This window comes from Aulonocara stuartgranti, assembly GCF_965226115.1.
Source record: "Aulonocara stuartgranti genome assembly, chromosome: 13".
Lineage (NCBI taxonomy): Eukaryota > Metazoa > Chordata > Actinopteri > Cichliformes > Cichlidae > Aulonocara > Aulonocara stuartgranti.
Window position 1 is genome coordinate 34,717,402 of NC_138949.1, and position 16,646 is coordinate 34,734,047.

The following is a 16,646-nucleotide window of genomic DNA, read 5'->3' on the forward strand; positions in this document are numbered from 1 at the left end:
CTTCCGCTAGCTTCCTGCTAACTTCTAACTCCGTTAAATGTAATCAGCAACGCTGATCGTTTTATTAAAGATGAAAGAATTTAGACAGTTTTTAACTCTCAGTGATGCTGCAGTGTTCGTTTGACCCGAAGAATACGGAGTTTAGGACCCAGATTACTCCCAGATTTAAGAGCATCTTAGTCCGACAAATATGACAATAACGACGGCCGCTTGCATGTTCTGCAAAAAAATGTGCTTTGTTGTGTATCTGATGGACAAACATCAAACCAGTTCCACATCACGGAAGTTGCACCATTTTTACAAACCAATTCTGGTTCATCTGTTTCACTCAACAATCGGCCATGTGCGTATGAAAACAAAGGCACTGCGCATGCGCGTTTTACTCATATTCTATCGCGATAATTCATTTTCCTATCGTTGCCTAACATCATACCGGTATTACCGTGAACGGTATAATATGGCCCAGCCCTAGTTGTGTCCATGCAAACCTGAACGTGTCATTTCCTCTGAATGTCAGCTTTTGTAAAAATGTGTGACATCACAGTGGGCTTCTAACCCGAGTCCTCCAGATCAGACCAGAGCTCCCAGTTACTGCAGCTCAGCTTTTACCTACACAGGTGTGTGTGTGTGTGTGTGTGTGTGTGTGTGTGTGTGTGTGTGTGTGTGTATGTGTGCGCGCGCGCAGGTGGCAGAGAGAGCGCTGTATTACTGGAACAACGAGTACATCATGAGTCTGATCAGCGACAACGCCGCCAAGATCCTCCCCATCATGTTCCCTGCACTCTACAAGAACTCCAAGAGCCACTGGAACAAGTAACGCGCACACACAAACCACTGATCAGCTCCGCCCACATCTTTGTTAGCCAGTCAGCGGTGTCCTGACAAAGACAGCAGGAGCGCTGATGTAACGAGTGTTCAGATCAATACTGAGCCAATGAGAGCTGAGCTTTGGAGGGTTAGGGTGAGGATGTGAGCGCAGGAAGCTGCTTGAGGCGCCCACGCTCGTTTTCTGTCCTGTGAGATCAATGATCCCCGCCCACAGAGTTCAGTGTGACGATGAGGCCATCACAGTCCCGCCTCCGTCACAGACGTTACAAATGAATAAAACATAAATGAAACAAAGAGTCTTGGCTCCTGTTTGTTCTCGCTGCAGCTCACACTGTTTCCACACTGATCTTCCTCCTCCTCCTCCTCAGGACGATCCACGGCCTGATCTACAACGCCCTGAAGCTCTTCATGGAGATGAACCAGAAGCTGTTTGACGACTGCACGCAGCAGTACAAGGCCGAGAAACAAAAGTACGACTGGGATTCACACAGCTTTCTGCCCCTCTTCCTCTGCTCCTCTTTCTCACTGTGTGCGTCTCCTGCAGAGAGAAGTACAAGCTGAAGGAGCGGGAGGAGGTTTGGCACAGGATCGAGGAGCTGGCTCGGCAGAACCCTCAGGTACAGCAAGTACGGGGACGTGAAACGCTGCACACTGAGCCCTGCAGATGTGACTGACGCTGGCTTTAAGAAACAACTGCTAACGTTTCTGTCAGCGTGACGTCATGTGATTGGTTAGCTAACTATTTACAGGACGATACCGGGGAGAAAACTACCCGTCAGTGTGAGGGGAGCACTTTGTGCTGCAGCAGTGAGTTCATGTTAAACCAGGACACACTGTGTGTCTGTAGCAGGAGGTGGCTGTTCACTGATTTCACTCTGTGGGCGATTTCTGTTTGATCGATCTGCAGATTAATCAGCTCTGTCCCCCGAGTCTCTAGAAGAAATGTGGGTCAGAGGTCATCGGGATTCCTCCCCTATTAACGTTTTGTGTCTCTCTTTACTTTCAGAGCAGTAAGCTCCACCCCCTACGCCCAGGACTCCACCCACAAGAAGAGGTCAGCTCCCAGTGTCTAATTAATGTGTGTATGTGACGATCCATGAGGATCAGGGCAACCTGTAACGTGTGTGTGTGTGTGTGTGTGTGTGTGTGTGTGTGTGTGTGTGTGTGTGTGTGTGTGCGCAGTACATGGTGTACAGTAACAGCAGCGTTGCTGTGTACTCAATGGAGACAGAGACGCCAACAGCTGAAGACATCCAGCTGCTGAAGAAGACTGTGGAGAGCGAGGCATCACAGGTAGCACGCACACACACAAAGACAGAGTGATCTCACTCACGTCCTCGCAGACAAAATGCTTTAATATTCTGGTGTGACAATTTCTCTGTGACTTCCTGTTTGATGTGACGACAGTTTGATTCCGAACTCTTAGTTATAATTGCATCAATAAGTATTGTTAATTAAAAAATTAGATGAATATGAATATTATGAAACTTATTGTTAAAGATTTCCTGTAATTTTACATTTTAATGTTTGAATCAGTGCAAAAAAATCATCTTTAGAATTCGTTTCTCAGCGATTGTCTGACATTTTACTTTAAATATGAGAAGAAAAACATTTAAATCCCAGAGAATATTTTTATTGGTACATTTGTTTTTATTTAGAAACACATTTAAATTTACTTGAATTTTATTTTGAAAAATTCAAAAAATTAGTAATTTCTAAATTTAACGCCGACCAAGATTAATATTGGTTCAGTTTCAGAGAGTGAGTGAAATATTTTTAATCACTGAATCTTTGTGTGTGTGTGTGCGCGTGTGTGTGTGTGTGTGTGTGTGCATGTGCGTGCATGCAGGGTCTGAAGGATCTAAAGAAGGATAAGGTCCTGATGAGGAGGAAGTCGGAGCTGCCGCAGGACGTCTACACCATCAAAGCTCTGGAGGCTCACAAGCGAGCTGAAGAGTACCTGACGGCCAATCAGGAGGCTCTCTGACCAGAGGAGGCGGCCCCTCCTAATCCAGACTTCGCCCCCTTGCGTCCGTCTCCGTGGGGAGGAAGTTGATGCCGTCGTGGAGAGCCTGGTCCCGGGTCAGACTAGGGCGGAGCTGACACCGCCGCGTTCACCCAAAAAATAAAATAAAAATAAATAAAAAAATAAGAACGGCTCAGCTCTGCCCCCCGGTGGCCGACCACACGTAGGACACTGTAGAAGCTCCGTCCGTCCACCTGCTGTTTAAACTGTGTCAGCGGTCCACCGTGATTGGACATCAGCTTCATGTTGCACTAACACTCCCACGCCTCCACCCACGCTTTAACTCCTGCTGCTGTTTGTTCTGAACCCACATCAGGCACACCAACACATTGCCGGCAGCCCGTCCTGCCCCAGGACGCCACGCTGCGTGATCTGCAGCTGCTGTCTCTGCATTTGCTTTCTGCCCACACGCCTCACCGTTACTTTTACAATCGTCTTTGAATGCTTCATCCAGTGAGCCAGCAGCAGGTCAGCTGGTTCCTGTTTTTAGTGATCAGAACCATAGCAGGTTCAGGACAGCAGGACAGCGATGATCACAAACGCGCTAACAGATAAAAGTCGGCCGAAACGATCAACTAAAGTTTTTCAGAATAAGAGCATTAGCTGTAGCATCTGTACGCTTCAAACTAAATGCTTTTCATTTTCTATTTTTCAGAATAAAAGCATCAGCTGTATCATCTTCACAGTTCAACAAAAAGGCATCAGCTACAGCATTCTGACATTTCAGAATAAAAGCATGAACCGTGACAAGGCGGAGTTTTTTGTGTAGAGCCCCTTCCTCAAAAGGGGGGATTTTTGACCTAGTGTTTCCGTGGAAACGAGAAGTAGACGCAGAGTGGTCTGGGCTTCGCAGTGCTGCTGCAGCTCCTCACTTCTGTCCCGTTGCACCTGAACGCAGCGCTGATGCGTTCACTGACCCGCTTGGTTCTCCAACAGCGGATTCACAGCTCCGCCCCTGAACCCTAGCTCTGCCAATTGACTGCTAGTCTGTACGTCCGGCAGACTGAAGCGGGCCGATGATGATGATGTGGAAGACGCAGTGAATGTAAACATCCTATCAGGACCCCCCCAACACACACACACTGTGTATCTTTTATTTAGTCCAGCTGAGGGCGCCTCGCCTCAAGTGTTAGCCAGCAGCTCTTCGGGTTAAAGGTCAAACGCTTCTGATTATTGATCAGTTATTGATTGACTGCACTGGTGCCAGATGGGAGGGCCCTTAAAGAGGACACAGGAGGAAAGGTTAACGATGCCGTCATCATGTAAAAGAACAGCAACTTCATTTTGATTTTTTTTTTTTCACATTTTAGTTTTAAATTTGTAACTTTTTAAAATCTAATTTTCACCTTTTTTTTTTTTTAAACTTTTTTTTTTTATTACGTTTTGCTTCTTTATAGAATTTTTTTTTGTGTGTGTTTTTTCTGTCAGCGGAGTCGGAACCTTATTGGCTGCTGAGGTCACACGATCCATCCTTTATTCTTCACAGCGTAAACTTAATTCGTTTCAGTTTTGATGCTCGTAATAAAAGCAGATTTGGAACAATGCGATTGGCTCGTTTTCAGCTTCCTGTTTGGCGTCGCTGACATGAAGTCAGTTGTATGAATTTAGCACCTCATTGGCCAAACATTTTGCACGCTGTGACATGTCCACCTCGCCGTTCGTGTGTTTTTGTTTAACAGTTTGAAACATGAGGAACAAAAGAAAAAAGGCCTCCGTGGAGATGGGCGGTTCTGTCTTTTCTGTAACTATCCCACGTACGGACTTGTGGCCACGCCGACATACTTTCTAGTCTTTGTTCTTGTGGGCCTGTTTCATTTGTTGTCGCTCGTGCACTTCTTCCTGCTGCCGTGTTGGCATGTCCTCTACAGATCCAGCTGTCAGTCAGAATCGGAGACCCCTCCGCCTATCAGTCATTCACTGCTGGAGTTAACGTTTCTGTTTCCAGGCTGAACCAAACTTTCCCGCACTCAGTCTAAGTTATATTTTTGTTTTTTGTGAGAGCTGAAAAAATGTTTTTGAATCCGCTGCTGAACCAAACCTTTAGCACAAACAGCTGTTTGTTTTTCCCTCCAGCAGTGACTGACAGGTGGAGCGGGGTTGTGTGACGGCGTGCTGTCCACTCGGGCCGTGACAGTGAGACATTGCTTCCTGTCATCGTGTACAGATGTTTAATGAGGTCGAGCATCACATGGTATGAAAGTCTGATTTTGTACAGATGTTCATGTATGTACAGCAGAAATAAACTGAAGTACAGTCAACCTGCCCACTGCGTGTTTCTTTCAAACGCGCACACACACAAGTGAACTACAAAAAACTACAAAGATGGCGGTCTCACCTGTCTCACAGCAACACTCAAACATCTCAGTGAAGACACAACTGATTTTCTCTCAGCAGCGTCCCTGAACTAAACTCAAGCTGTGTCCCAATTCAGGGTCTGCACGCTTGAAGTACGCATTTCAAGTGCAGTTACGTCACCGCCACGCGACGACGGCTGTCCCAATTCAAAGTGTGCTTCAAATGCGTACTCCAAATGCGCCGTCGATTTCCCCACGCTTCGTGGTCCCATATATCCCACAATTCATAGCGCGGCGGTGGGTGTGGATAATTTTGCCGCAAAATACGGCAGAAGGGAGCGGCCGAAGAGGTTTTTTTTTTTTTCCAAACTTTATTGAAATTATAAAGTGAACAGTCAGTCATTCCAGTTCAGTTTGTACAGTAGACATACAAGGTAGGGGTGCAACGATACACAAAATTCACGGTTCGGTTCGATACTTTGGTGTCACGGTTCGATATTTTTTCGATACAAAAAAATGTTCATGCATTTTTAATTTGTCATTTATTAAAATTATAAATATATATTTTAACTCAAAAGTACAGTTTTTAAATTTAACCCTAACCCTTGTGCGTGTTTTTTATTTTGACAGCGAATGCGCACCTGCGGACCACTTATGTGCAGCCCTGGTTATTTAGCTCGTCATATTGCAGCCACAGAAATTCTTTTGTCCATGAAACCATAAAGCTGCACTTTCTTTTTGCCTTATAGTCTGATTTGTCATAACTTCTCCGTTTTGTGGTAAGCTTTTCTTTGGCTGTCACTTCTTCACCCTGACCTGTCTTATTTGGCTCAGCAGAACTAAAATATAAATCCTGCTGCTTTTACACACACTCACATAAGCTCAGCGATTCTCTGCGCGATCAACCTCTCACATGTTTAAGCTGCGGGAGATTTCACTTGTCATGTTTGCATAGTAAGCTAACGATTAATAAGACGATGTCAGAGGAATTGGTGCACAAATTATCATCACTCACAGATCAGTGCTGTCGCTCTCTATACACAGTTCGCACGATTGCAAAGTGAAAGCAAAAAACAAGCGCAAATTCAAACGCGACTTCAATATGTCACATATTGACAGTGGCTCACCGATGCCAATGACATAATTACCCAGCTACATTTCCGAAAGAATGCAAAAGCATTGACATATATTTTTCCTTCCTACAATAGCCCGACGGGCAGGGTAGCCCGACTGAAAAAATCGCTAGCTCCGGGACGTCGGGCTAGCGATTTTGCGAGCCCTGTATCTGATTGAGGAATCACTCATCTTTGGAAAAGAGAGTTTATTACAGAGAAATGGCTCTTTCCAAAATAAAAGCTATACTATCCGCTTCTTCTGGGCTATATTCTCAGCAGCATAAGGAGAATCATGTGCTAACAGCTGTCTAAATGACTCGGCTAAAGTTAGTAGCATGCTTGTTGTTTTTGTCTTTGCACTAGGATGATGTCGGCGTAAATGTGCAGTCATATTCGTTGTGTTCCCACTAGTGCTTTCAGGTTAATCTCGTTGAAATGACCTTAACGCCACAACACGGCAAATCTCCGTTAACGAGCTACCGCCGATCGCTCCGTGCATGGGGCTAGACGGCCAACACATTAACGAGCTAACTGCGCTAACACACTAGTTCACACCAATGTAATTGAGCATTGCATGGCACATTCAACATACTGTTTTACTTTAGTCCATGACTGCTTACCTTCAGGGTCATACGTCACATGAAAACCAAAATAATTCCAAACGCCAGATCTGAATGAGGTTCAATTTGCAAGTAGAGCTTAACTTCTGTCTCGCTAGCTTGCCCTGCGCTCTTCCTTCTGACTATGCTGTCTGTGTTGAGCGCTCAGTGGATCTGCGCTCGACAGTGCAGCCTAGGCGGAGTAGTCGAACACAGATTCACTGAGCGCTCAACACAGACAGCATCGTCAGAAGGAAAATTGATAAAATAAATTACAAATGTTGTATTGTTCGATACATATGCGTACCGAACCGAAAGCACTGTATCGAACGGTTCAATATCGATACGAATATCGTTGCACCCCTAATACAAGGCAAATAAGAGTAACAATATACAGTACAATGAAATAAGAAGGATAAATAAAGGATAAAAAAAGAAAAAAAAAAGGGGAATGTGACAGACTTCATAACAACTTTGTACTTGAAAGTTGTGACAGCTCATTCGTTAGACATTTCTGAATGAATTTCAATCAATGATAAACCTTTTTCATTGGAAGTTAATTTAAGAGAGTTTAAGTAATATTCAATTTCAATCAGAAACAAATTAAATTAAAGCTGCAAGCAGCGTTATGAGGGCCCTCGCACCCCCGGCACGTCGAGCCACTGCCAACACCTCAAACCGGCACGTCCGATGTGATGTCACATTGATGGATTTCATGCTTTTAATCACCAGCTAACATTTCATCTTATTCAACCAGGATTATAGTCATGCCACTAGGTGGCGCTCTAACCATTATTGACAAATAGCATAACAAACATTTCCAAGCTCGAGTCTCATCACACCTGCGACCTTTGGGAGAGATTGGACATTGTGTTTTTTAGTGACAGCAGATTACTGCTTTTTGCGAGTGATTGAAACTCTACGTGCCGCCATGACAACCCCGTTTCCCTGAACGGAAAAAGCTTCGCAATTTAACATCACAAAGGTCTTTAGATTCTACACACTGAAGAATGCTTCAATATGATGAAATCCCTTGGAGGAGTTCGTCAAAGTATGAAGCCTGAAAAGAGGGGAAAATGTCATCAAAATTACACATTAATTTTAAAATGGCTGACTTCCTGTTGGATTTGGGATATTGCTCCAAGAGACTTTTTTGTACATCTTGATATCTTACACAAGCTTACCAAGTGTCAGACTCATAGATGAAACACAGAGCAGGGGCTGATGTTTTGAAATATTGTAGGGGGCGCTGTGGAGCCATTTTGCGCTATTCAAGGAAAATGGTTACATAACAACAATGCTTTCATCCATTTGGAGGTGTGCGCCAAATTTCAAGCCTCTATAAACTTTCCAAGCCCCTCAAAAGCCACTTCATCTTTCATGATGAACTGCGTTGCCACCAGGGTGCGCCGTTCAGTTTAAAGTCACAATTTTTGCACTGAAGCATCACGAGGGACTGATGGTGATATTCACCGCTTTTGAGGTGGCCACGATCAACCTGTGAAAATCAGTACAACAAAGTTAAAGCCATGACATTTCCTGTTGCCACTAGGTGGCGCTGTCCGTATTTCCGACAATGGGCATATCAATTTGTTCAGGGCGGGTCTGACATCATGCCTGTAAAGTCTGGTACTGATCAGACTGGATTTCATTGAGTTATACTAATTTGTTTCTTCATGGCGTGACATCAAAGTTCGCCATGCTGCTGGGGTCACACCCTTTCGTGAAAAGTCACAGTTTTCACTGTAACCCAAGACCAACTCCTTAAGGCTTTCCTGGAGAAATTTGAGGCTGCAGATGTCACCCATCACAATACTGTACCCCAAAGTGTAAAACATGACATTTCCTGTTCCCACTAGGTGGCGCTGTCCCTGGTGTCAAATATGGCAGTTGAAATATGTTCAGGGGTGGAGCCTTATCATATGTGTTCACTTTGGTCAAGGTCAGAAAATGTATGACAAAATGAGAGGCAATAAGATTTTCATGGCGAGTCATCGAAATTCGCCATGGCGCCACGGCCTCACCGTATTGTGAAAACTCAAAAGCTCCGCAATTTAACATGGCACAAGGGTGTAGTTGACACTGACCAAATATGAAGGTTATGAAATCAAACCCCAAGGAGGAGTTCGCAAAAGTTCGAGGCATGGAAATGGCAAAATTAGAGCCAAAATGTCACCTTCTCTTCCAAATGGCGGACTTCCTGTTGGGTTTGCGTCAATGGGCCCACTGACTTTTTTGTTCGTCTTGGCATGATACACATGTGTGCCAAATTTCATACATGTAGCTCAAACGATGTGGTCGTAGGGCTGCATTTAACAAGGCATAGGTGGCGCTGTAGAGCCATTTCCCAGTGCTCATATGTAAAACCATTAAAATACAAAATTTTTCACCAGACCTGGCATGTGTGCAAAATTTCATGAGTTTTTGAGCATGTTTAGGCCCTCAAAAAGGCCCTTGTTTCGCCTGAATAATAATAATAATAATAATTAAAGCTGCAAGCAGCGTTATGAGGGCCCTCGCACCCCATCGCGTCGAGCCACGCCCAACACCTACAACCAGCACCTCCGATCTGATGTCACATTGATGGAATTCATGCATTTAACCACCAGCTAACATTTCATCTCATTCAATCATCATTATAGTCGTCCCACTAGGTGGCGCTCTAACCATTACTGACAAATGGCATAACAAACATTTCCGAGCTCGAGTCTCATCACGCCTATGAGCTTTGGGAGAGATTGGACATTGTGTTTTTGAGTGACAGCAGATTACTGCTTTTTGGCGAGTGATTGAAACTCCACGTGCCGCCATGACAACCCCGTTTCCCTGAACGTAAAAAGCTTCGCAATTTAACATCGCAAAGGTCTTTAGATTCCACACACTGGAGATTGGTTCAATATGATGAAATCCCTTGGAGGAGTTCGTCAAAGAACGGTGCCTGGAAAGAGGGTAAAATGTTGCCAAAATTGCACATTAATTTTAAAATGGCTGACTTCCTGTTGTATTTGGGATATTGCTCCAAGAGACTTTTTTGTACATCTTGATATCTCCTATAAGCTTACCAGGTTTCAGACTCATACATAAAACACAGAGCTGGGGCTGTGGTTTTGAAATTTTGTAGGGGGCGCTGTGAAGCCATTTTGGGATATTCAATGAAAATGATCACATAACAACAAAGCCTTAAGCACATTGGAGGTGTGGGCCAAATTTCAAGACTTTTTAAACTTTCCAAGCCCCTGAAAAACCACTTCATTTTTCATGGTGAACAGCGTTGCCACCAGGGTGCACCGTTCAGTATAAAGTCACAATTTTCGCACTGCAGCATCATGAAGGACTGACGGTGACATTCACCGCTTTTGAGGTATCCACAATGAACCTGTGAAAATCAGTACAACAAAGTGTAAGACATGACATTTCCTGTTCCCACTAGGTGGCGCTCTTCATATTCCTGACAATGGGCACATCAATTTGTTCAGGGCGGGTCTGATATCATGCCTGTAAAGTCTGGTACTAATCAGACTGGATTTCATGGAGTTATACTAATTTGTTTCTTCATGGCGAGATATCAAAGTTCGCCATGCTGCTGAGGTCACACCCTTTCGCGAAAAGTCACAGTTTTCACTGTAACCCAAGACCAACTCCTTACGCCTTTCCTGGAGAAATTTGAGGCTGCAGATGTCACCCATCACAATACTGTACCCCAAAGTGTAAAACATGACATTTCCTGTTCCCACTAGGTGGCGCTGTCGCTGACGTCAAATATGGCAGTTGAAATATGTTCAGGGCTGGAGCCTTATCATATGTGTTCTCTTTGGTCCAGATCGGACAATGTATGACAGAATGAGAGGCAATAAGATTTTCATGGCGAGTCATCGAAATTCGCCGTGGCGCCACGGCCTCATGGTATTGTGAAAACTCAAAAGCTCCGCAATTTAACATGGCACAAGGGTGTAGTTGGCACTGACCAAATATGAAGCTTATACGACCAATTTCCAAGGAGGAGTTCGTTAAAGTTCGAGGCATGGAAACGACAAAATTAGAGCCAAAATGTCACCTTCACTTCTAAATTGCGGACTTCCTGTTGGGTTTGCATCAATGGGCCCACTGACTTTTTTGTTCGGCTCGTCATGATACACATGTGTGCCAAATTTCATACATGTAGCTCAAACTATGTGGTCGTAGGGCTGCATTTAACAAGGCATAGGTGGCGCTCTAGAGCCATTTCCCAGTGCTCATAAGTAAAACCATTAAAATACAAAATTTTTCACCAGACCTGGCATGTCTGCAAAATTTCATGAGTTTTTGAGCATGTTTAGGCCCTCAAAAAGGCCCTTGTTTTGCCTGAATAATAATAATAATAATAATAATAATAATAATAATAATAATAATAATAATAATAAGAAACGGAGCAGATACAATAGGGCCTTCGCACTCTCGGTGCTCGGGCCCTAATTAAAGCTGCAAGCAGCGTTATGAGGGCCCTCGCACCCTGGCGTGTCGAGCCACGCCCAACACCTAAAACCAGCACGTCCAATGTGATGTCACATTGATGGAAATCATGCATTTAACCACCAGCTAACATTTCATCTCATTGAACCATGATTATAGTCGTCCCACTAGGTGGCGCTCTAACTATTACTGACAAATGGCATAACAAACATTTCCGAGCTCGAGTCTCATCACACCTGCGACGTTTGGGAGAGATTGGATATTGTGTTTTTGAGTGACAGCAGATTACTGCTTTTTGGCGAGTGATTGAAACTCTAAGTGCCGCCATGACCACCCCGTTTCCCTGAACGTAAAAAGCTTCGCAATTTAACATCACAAAGGTCTTTAGATTCCACAAACTTCAGATCGGTCCAATCTGATGAAATCCCTTGGAGGAGTTCGTCAAAGTATGAAGCCTGAAAAGAGGGGAAAATGTCGCCAAAATTACACATTAATTTTAAAATGGCTGACTTCCTGTTGGATTTGGGATATTGCTCCAAGAGACTTTTTTGTACATCTTAATATCTTCCATGAGCTTACCAAGTTTCAGACTCATAGATAAAACACAGAGCAGGGGCTGATATTTTGAAACTTTGTAGGGGGCGCTGTGGAGCAATTTCGCGCTATTCAATGAAAATGATCACATGACAACAAAGCCTTCATCCATTTGGGGGTGTGTGCCAAATTTAAAGCCTCTATAAACTTTCCAAGCCCCTCAAAAGCCACTTCATCTTTCATGTTGAACCGCGTTGCCACCAGGGTGCGCCGTTCAGTGTAAAGTCACAATTTTTGCACTGAAGCATCACGAGGGACTGATGGTGATATTCACCGCTTTTGAGGTGGCCACGATGAACCTGGGAAAATCAGTACAACAAAATTAAAGCCATGACATTTCCTGTGGCCACTAGGTGGCGCTGTCCGTATTTCCGACAATGGGCACGTCAATCTGTTCAGGGCGGGTCTGACATCATGCCTGTAAAGTCTGGTACTGATCAGACTGGATTTCATTGAGTTATACTAATTTGTTTCTTCATGGCGTGACATCAAAGTTCGCCATGCTGCTGGGGTCACACCCTTTTGCGAAAAGTCACAGTTTTCACTGTAACCCAAGACCAACTCCTTAAGGCTTTCCTGGAGAAATTTGAGGCTGCAGGTGTCACCCATCACTATACTGTACCCCAAAGTGTAAAACATGACATTTCCTGTTCCCACTAGGTGGCGCTGTCCCTGGTGTCAAATATGGCAGTTGAAATATGTTCAGGGGTGGAGCCTTATCATATGTGTTCACTTTGGTCAAGGTCAGAAAATGTATGACAAAATGAGAGGCAATAAGATTTTCATGGCGAGTCATCGAAATTCGCCATGGCGCCACGGCCTCATAGTATTGTGAAAACTCAAAAGCTCCGCAATTTAACATGGCACAAGGGTGTAGTTGACACTGTCCAAATTTGAAGGTTATGAAATGAAACCCCAAGGAGGAGTTCGCAAAAGTTCGAGGCATGGAAATGGCAAAATTAGAGCCAAAATGTCACCTTCTCTTCCAAATGGCGGACTTCCTGTTGGGTTTGCGTCAATGGGCCCACAGACTTTTTTGTTCGTCTTGGCATGATACACATGTGTGCCAAATTTCATACATGTAGCTCAAACGATGTGGTCGTAGGGCTGCATTTAACAAGGCATAGGTGGCGCTGTAGAGCCATTTCCCAGTGCTCATATGTAAAACCATTAAAATACAAAATTTTTCACCAGACCTGGCATGTGTGCAAAATTTCATGAGTTTTTGAGCATGTTTAGGCCCTCAAAAAGGCCCTTGTTTGGGGTGAATAATAATAATAATAATAATAATAATAATAATAATAATAATAATAATTAAAGCTGCAAGCAGCGTTATGAGGGCCCTCGCACCCTGGCGTGTCGAGCCACGCCCAACACCTAAAACCAGCACGTCCGATGTGATGTCACATTGATGGAATTCATGCATTTAACCACCAGCTAACATTTCATTTGGTTCAACCATGAGTATAGTCGTCCCACTAGGTGGCGCTCTAACCATTATGTACAAATGGCATAACAAACACTTCCAAGCTCGAGTCTCATCACACCTGAGACGTTTGGGAGAGATTGGACATTGTGTTTTTGAGTGACAGCAGATTCCTGCTTTTTGGCGAGTGATTGAAACTCTAAGTGCCGCCATAACCACCCCGTTTCCCTGGACGTAAAAAGCTTCGCAATTTAACAACACAAAGGTCTTTGGATTCCACACACTGAAGAATGCTTCAATATGATGAAATCCCTTGGAGGAGTTCGTCAAAGTATGAGGCCTGAAAAGAGGGGAAAATGTCATCAAAATTGCACATTAATTTTAAAATGGCTGACTTCCTGTTGGATTTGGGATATTGCTCCAAGAGACTTTTTTGTACATCTTGATATCTTACACAAGCTTACCAAGTGTCAGACTCATAGATGAAACACAGAGCAGGGGCTGATGTTTTGAAATATTGTAGGGGGCGCTGTGGAGCCATTTTGCGCTATTCAAGGAAAATGGTTACATAACAACAATGCCTTCATCCATTTAGAGGTGTGTGCCAAATTTCAAGCCTCTATAAACTTTCCAAGCCCCTCAAAAGCCACTTCATCTTTCATGATGAACCGCGTTGCCACCAGGGTGCGCCGTTCAGTTTAAAGTCACAATTTTTGCACTGAAGCATCACGAGGGACTGATGGTGATATTCACCGCTTTTGAGGTGGCCACGATCAACCTGTGAAAATCAGTACAACAAAGTTAAAGCCATGACATTTCCTGTTGCCACTAGGTGGCGCTGTCCGTATTTCCGACAATGGGCACATCAATCTGTTCAGGGCGGGTCTGACATCATGCCTGTAAAGTCTGGTACTGATCAGACTGGATTTCATTGAGTTATACTAATTTGTTTCTTCATGGCGTGACATCAAAGTTCGCCATGCTGCTGGGGTCACACCCTTTCGCGAAAACTCACAGTTTTCACTGTAACCCAAGACCAACTCCTTAAGGCTTTCCTGGAGAAATTTGAGGCTGCAGATGTCACCCATCACTATACTGTACCCCAAAGTGTAAAACATGACATTTCCTGTTCCCACTAGGTGGCGCTGTCCCTGGTGTCAAATATGGCAGTTGAAATATGTTCAGGGGTGGAGCCTTATCATATGTGTTCACTTTGGTCAAGGTCAGAACTTCTATGACAAAATGAGAGGCAATAAGATTTTCATGGCGAGTCATCGAAATTCGCCATGGCGCCACGGCCTCATAGTATTGTGAAAACTCAAAAGCTCCGCAATTTAACATGGCACAAGGGTGTAGTTGACACTGTCCAAATTTGAAGGTTATGAAATGAAACCCCAAGGAGGAGTTCGCAAAAGTTCGAGGCATGGAAATGGCAAAATTAGAGCCAAAATGTCACCTTCTCTTCCAAATGGCGGACTTCCTGTTGGGTTTGCGTCAATGGGCCCACAGACTTTTTTGTTCGTCTTGGCATGATACACATGTGTGCCAAATTTCATACATGTAGCTCAAACGATGTGGTCGTAGGGCTGCATTTAACAAGGCATAGGTGGCGCTGTAGAGCCATTTCCCAGTGCTCATATGTAAAACCATTAAAATACAAAATTTTTCACCAGACCTGGCATGTGTGCAAAATTTCATGAGTTTTTGAGCATGTTTAGGCCCTCAAAAAGGCCCTTGTTTCGCCTGAATAATAATAATAATAATAATAATAATTAAAGCTGCAAGCAGCGTTATGAGGGCCCTCGCACCCCCGGCGCGTCGAGTCACGCCCAACACCTAAAACCAGCACCTCCGATCTGATGTCACATTGATGGAATTCATGCATTTAACCACCAGCTAACATTTCAACTCATTCATTCATGATTAGTTAGTCCTTCCACTAGGTGGCGCTCTAACCATTATGTACAAATGGCATAACAAACACTTCCGAGCTCGAGTCTCATCACACCTGAGACGTTTGGGAGAGATTGGACATTGTGTTTTTGAGTGACAGCAGATTACTGCTTTTTGGCGAGTGATTCAAACTCTAAGTGCCACCATAACCACCCCGTTTCACTGAACGTAAAAAGCTTCGCAATTTAACATCACAAAGGTCTTTAGATTCCACACACTGGAGATTAGTTCAATATGATGAAATCCCTTGGAGGAGTTCGTCAAAGAACGGTGCCTGGAAAGAGGGGAAAATGTCGCCAAAATTACACATTAATATTAAAATGGCTGACTTCCTGTTGGATTTGGGATATTGCACCAAGAGACTTTTTTGTACATCTTTATATATCCTATAAGCTTACCAGGTTTCAGAATCATACATAGAACACAGAGCAGGGGCTGTGGTTTTGAAATTTTGTAGGGGGCGCTGTGGAGCCATTTCGCGCTATTCAATGAAAATGATCACATGACAACAAAGCCTACATCCATTTGGAGGTGTGTGCCAAATTTCAAGCCTCTATAAACTTTCCAAGACCCTCAAAAGCCACTTCATCTTTCATGGTGAAAAGCGTTGCCACCAGGGTGCGCCGTTCAGTTTAAAGTCACAATTTTTGCACTGAAGCATCACAAGGGACTGATGGTGATATTCACCGCTTTTGAGGTGGCCACGATGAACCTGTGAAAATCAGTACAACAAAATTAAAGCCATGACATTTCCTGTTCCCACTAGGTGGCGCTGTCCGTATTTCCAACAATGGGCACATCAATCTGTTCAGGGCGGGTCTGACATCATGCCTGTAAAGTCTGGTACTGATCAGACTGGATTTCATTGAGTTATACTAATTTGTTTCTTCATGGCGTGACATCAAAGTTCGCCACGCCGCTGGGGTCACACCCTTTTGCGAAAAGTCACAGTTTTCACTGTAACCCAAGACCAACTCCTTAAGGCTTTCCTGGAGAAATTTGAGGCTGCAGATGTCACCCATCACTATACTGTACCCCAAAGTGTAAAACATGACATTTCCTGTTCCCACTAGGTGGCGCTGTCCTTGATGTCAAATATGGTAGTTGAAATATGTTCAGGGGTGGAGCCTTATCATATGTGTGTTGTTTGGTCCATATCGGAACATGTATGACAGAATGAGAGGCAATAAGATTTTCATGGCGAGTCATCGAAATTCGCCATGGCGCCACGGCCTCATAGTATTGTGAAAACTCAAAAGCTCCGCAATTTAACATGGCACAAGGGTGTAGTTGACACTGTCCAAATTTGAAGTTTATAGGACCAAATCCCAAGGAGGAGTTCGTTAAAGTACAAGGCATGGA

The 16,646-nt window shown here is 44.1% G+C and overlaps 1 protein-coding gene across 1 annotated transcript in view; it reads left to right on the forward strand.

The window, feature by feature from the left end:
- ppp2r5d (protein phosphatase 2, regulatory subunit B', delta) overlaps positions 1–5,112 on the forward strand; it is a 37,705-nt gene extending 32,593 nt beyond the window's left edge. The window contains exons 12-17 of the mRNA XM_082556558.1: positions 686–813; positions 1,197–1,298; positions 1,373–1,445; positions 1,835–1,882; positions 2,011–2,121; positions 2,678–5,112. Of these exons, the coding sequence (XP_082412684.1) occupies positions 686–813; positions 1,197–1,298; positions 1,373–1,445; positions 1,835–1,882; positions 2,011–2,121; positions 2,678–2,815 (600 nt within the window). The 3' untranslated portion in view covers positions 2,816–5,112. The remainder of the gene's footprint in view (positions 1–685; positions 814–1,196; positions 1,299–1,372; positions 1,446–1,834; positions 1,883–2,010; positions 2,122–2,677) is intronic.
- Positions 5,113–16,646: the final 11,534 nt, after the last annotated feature.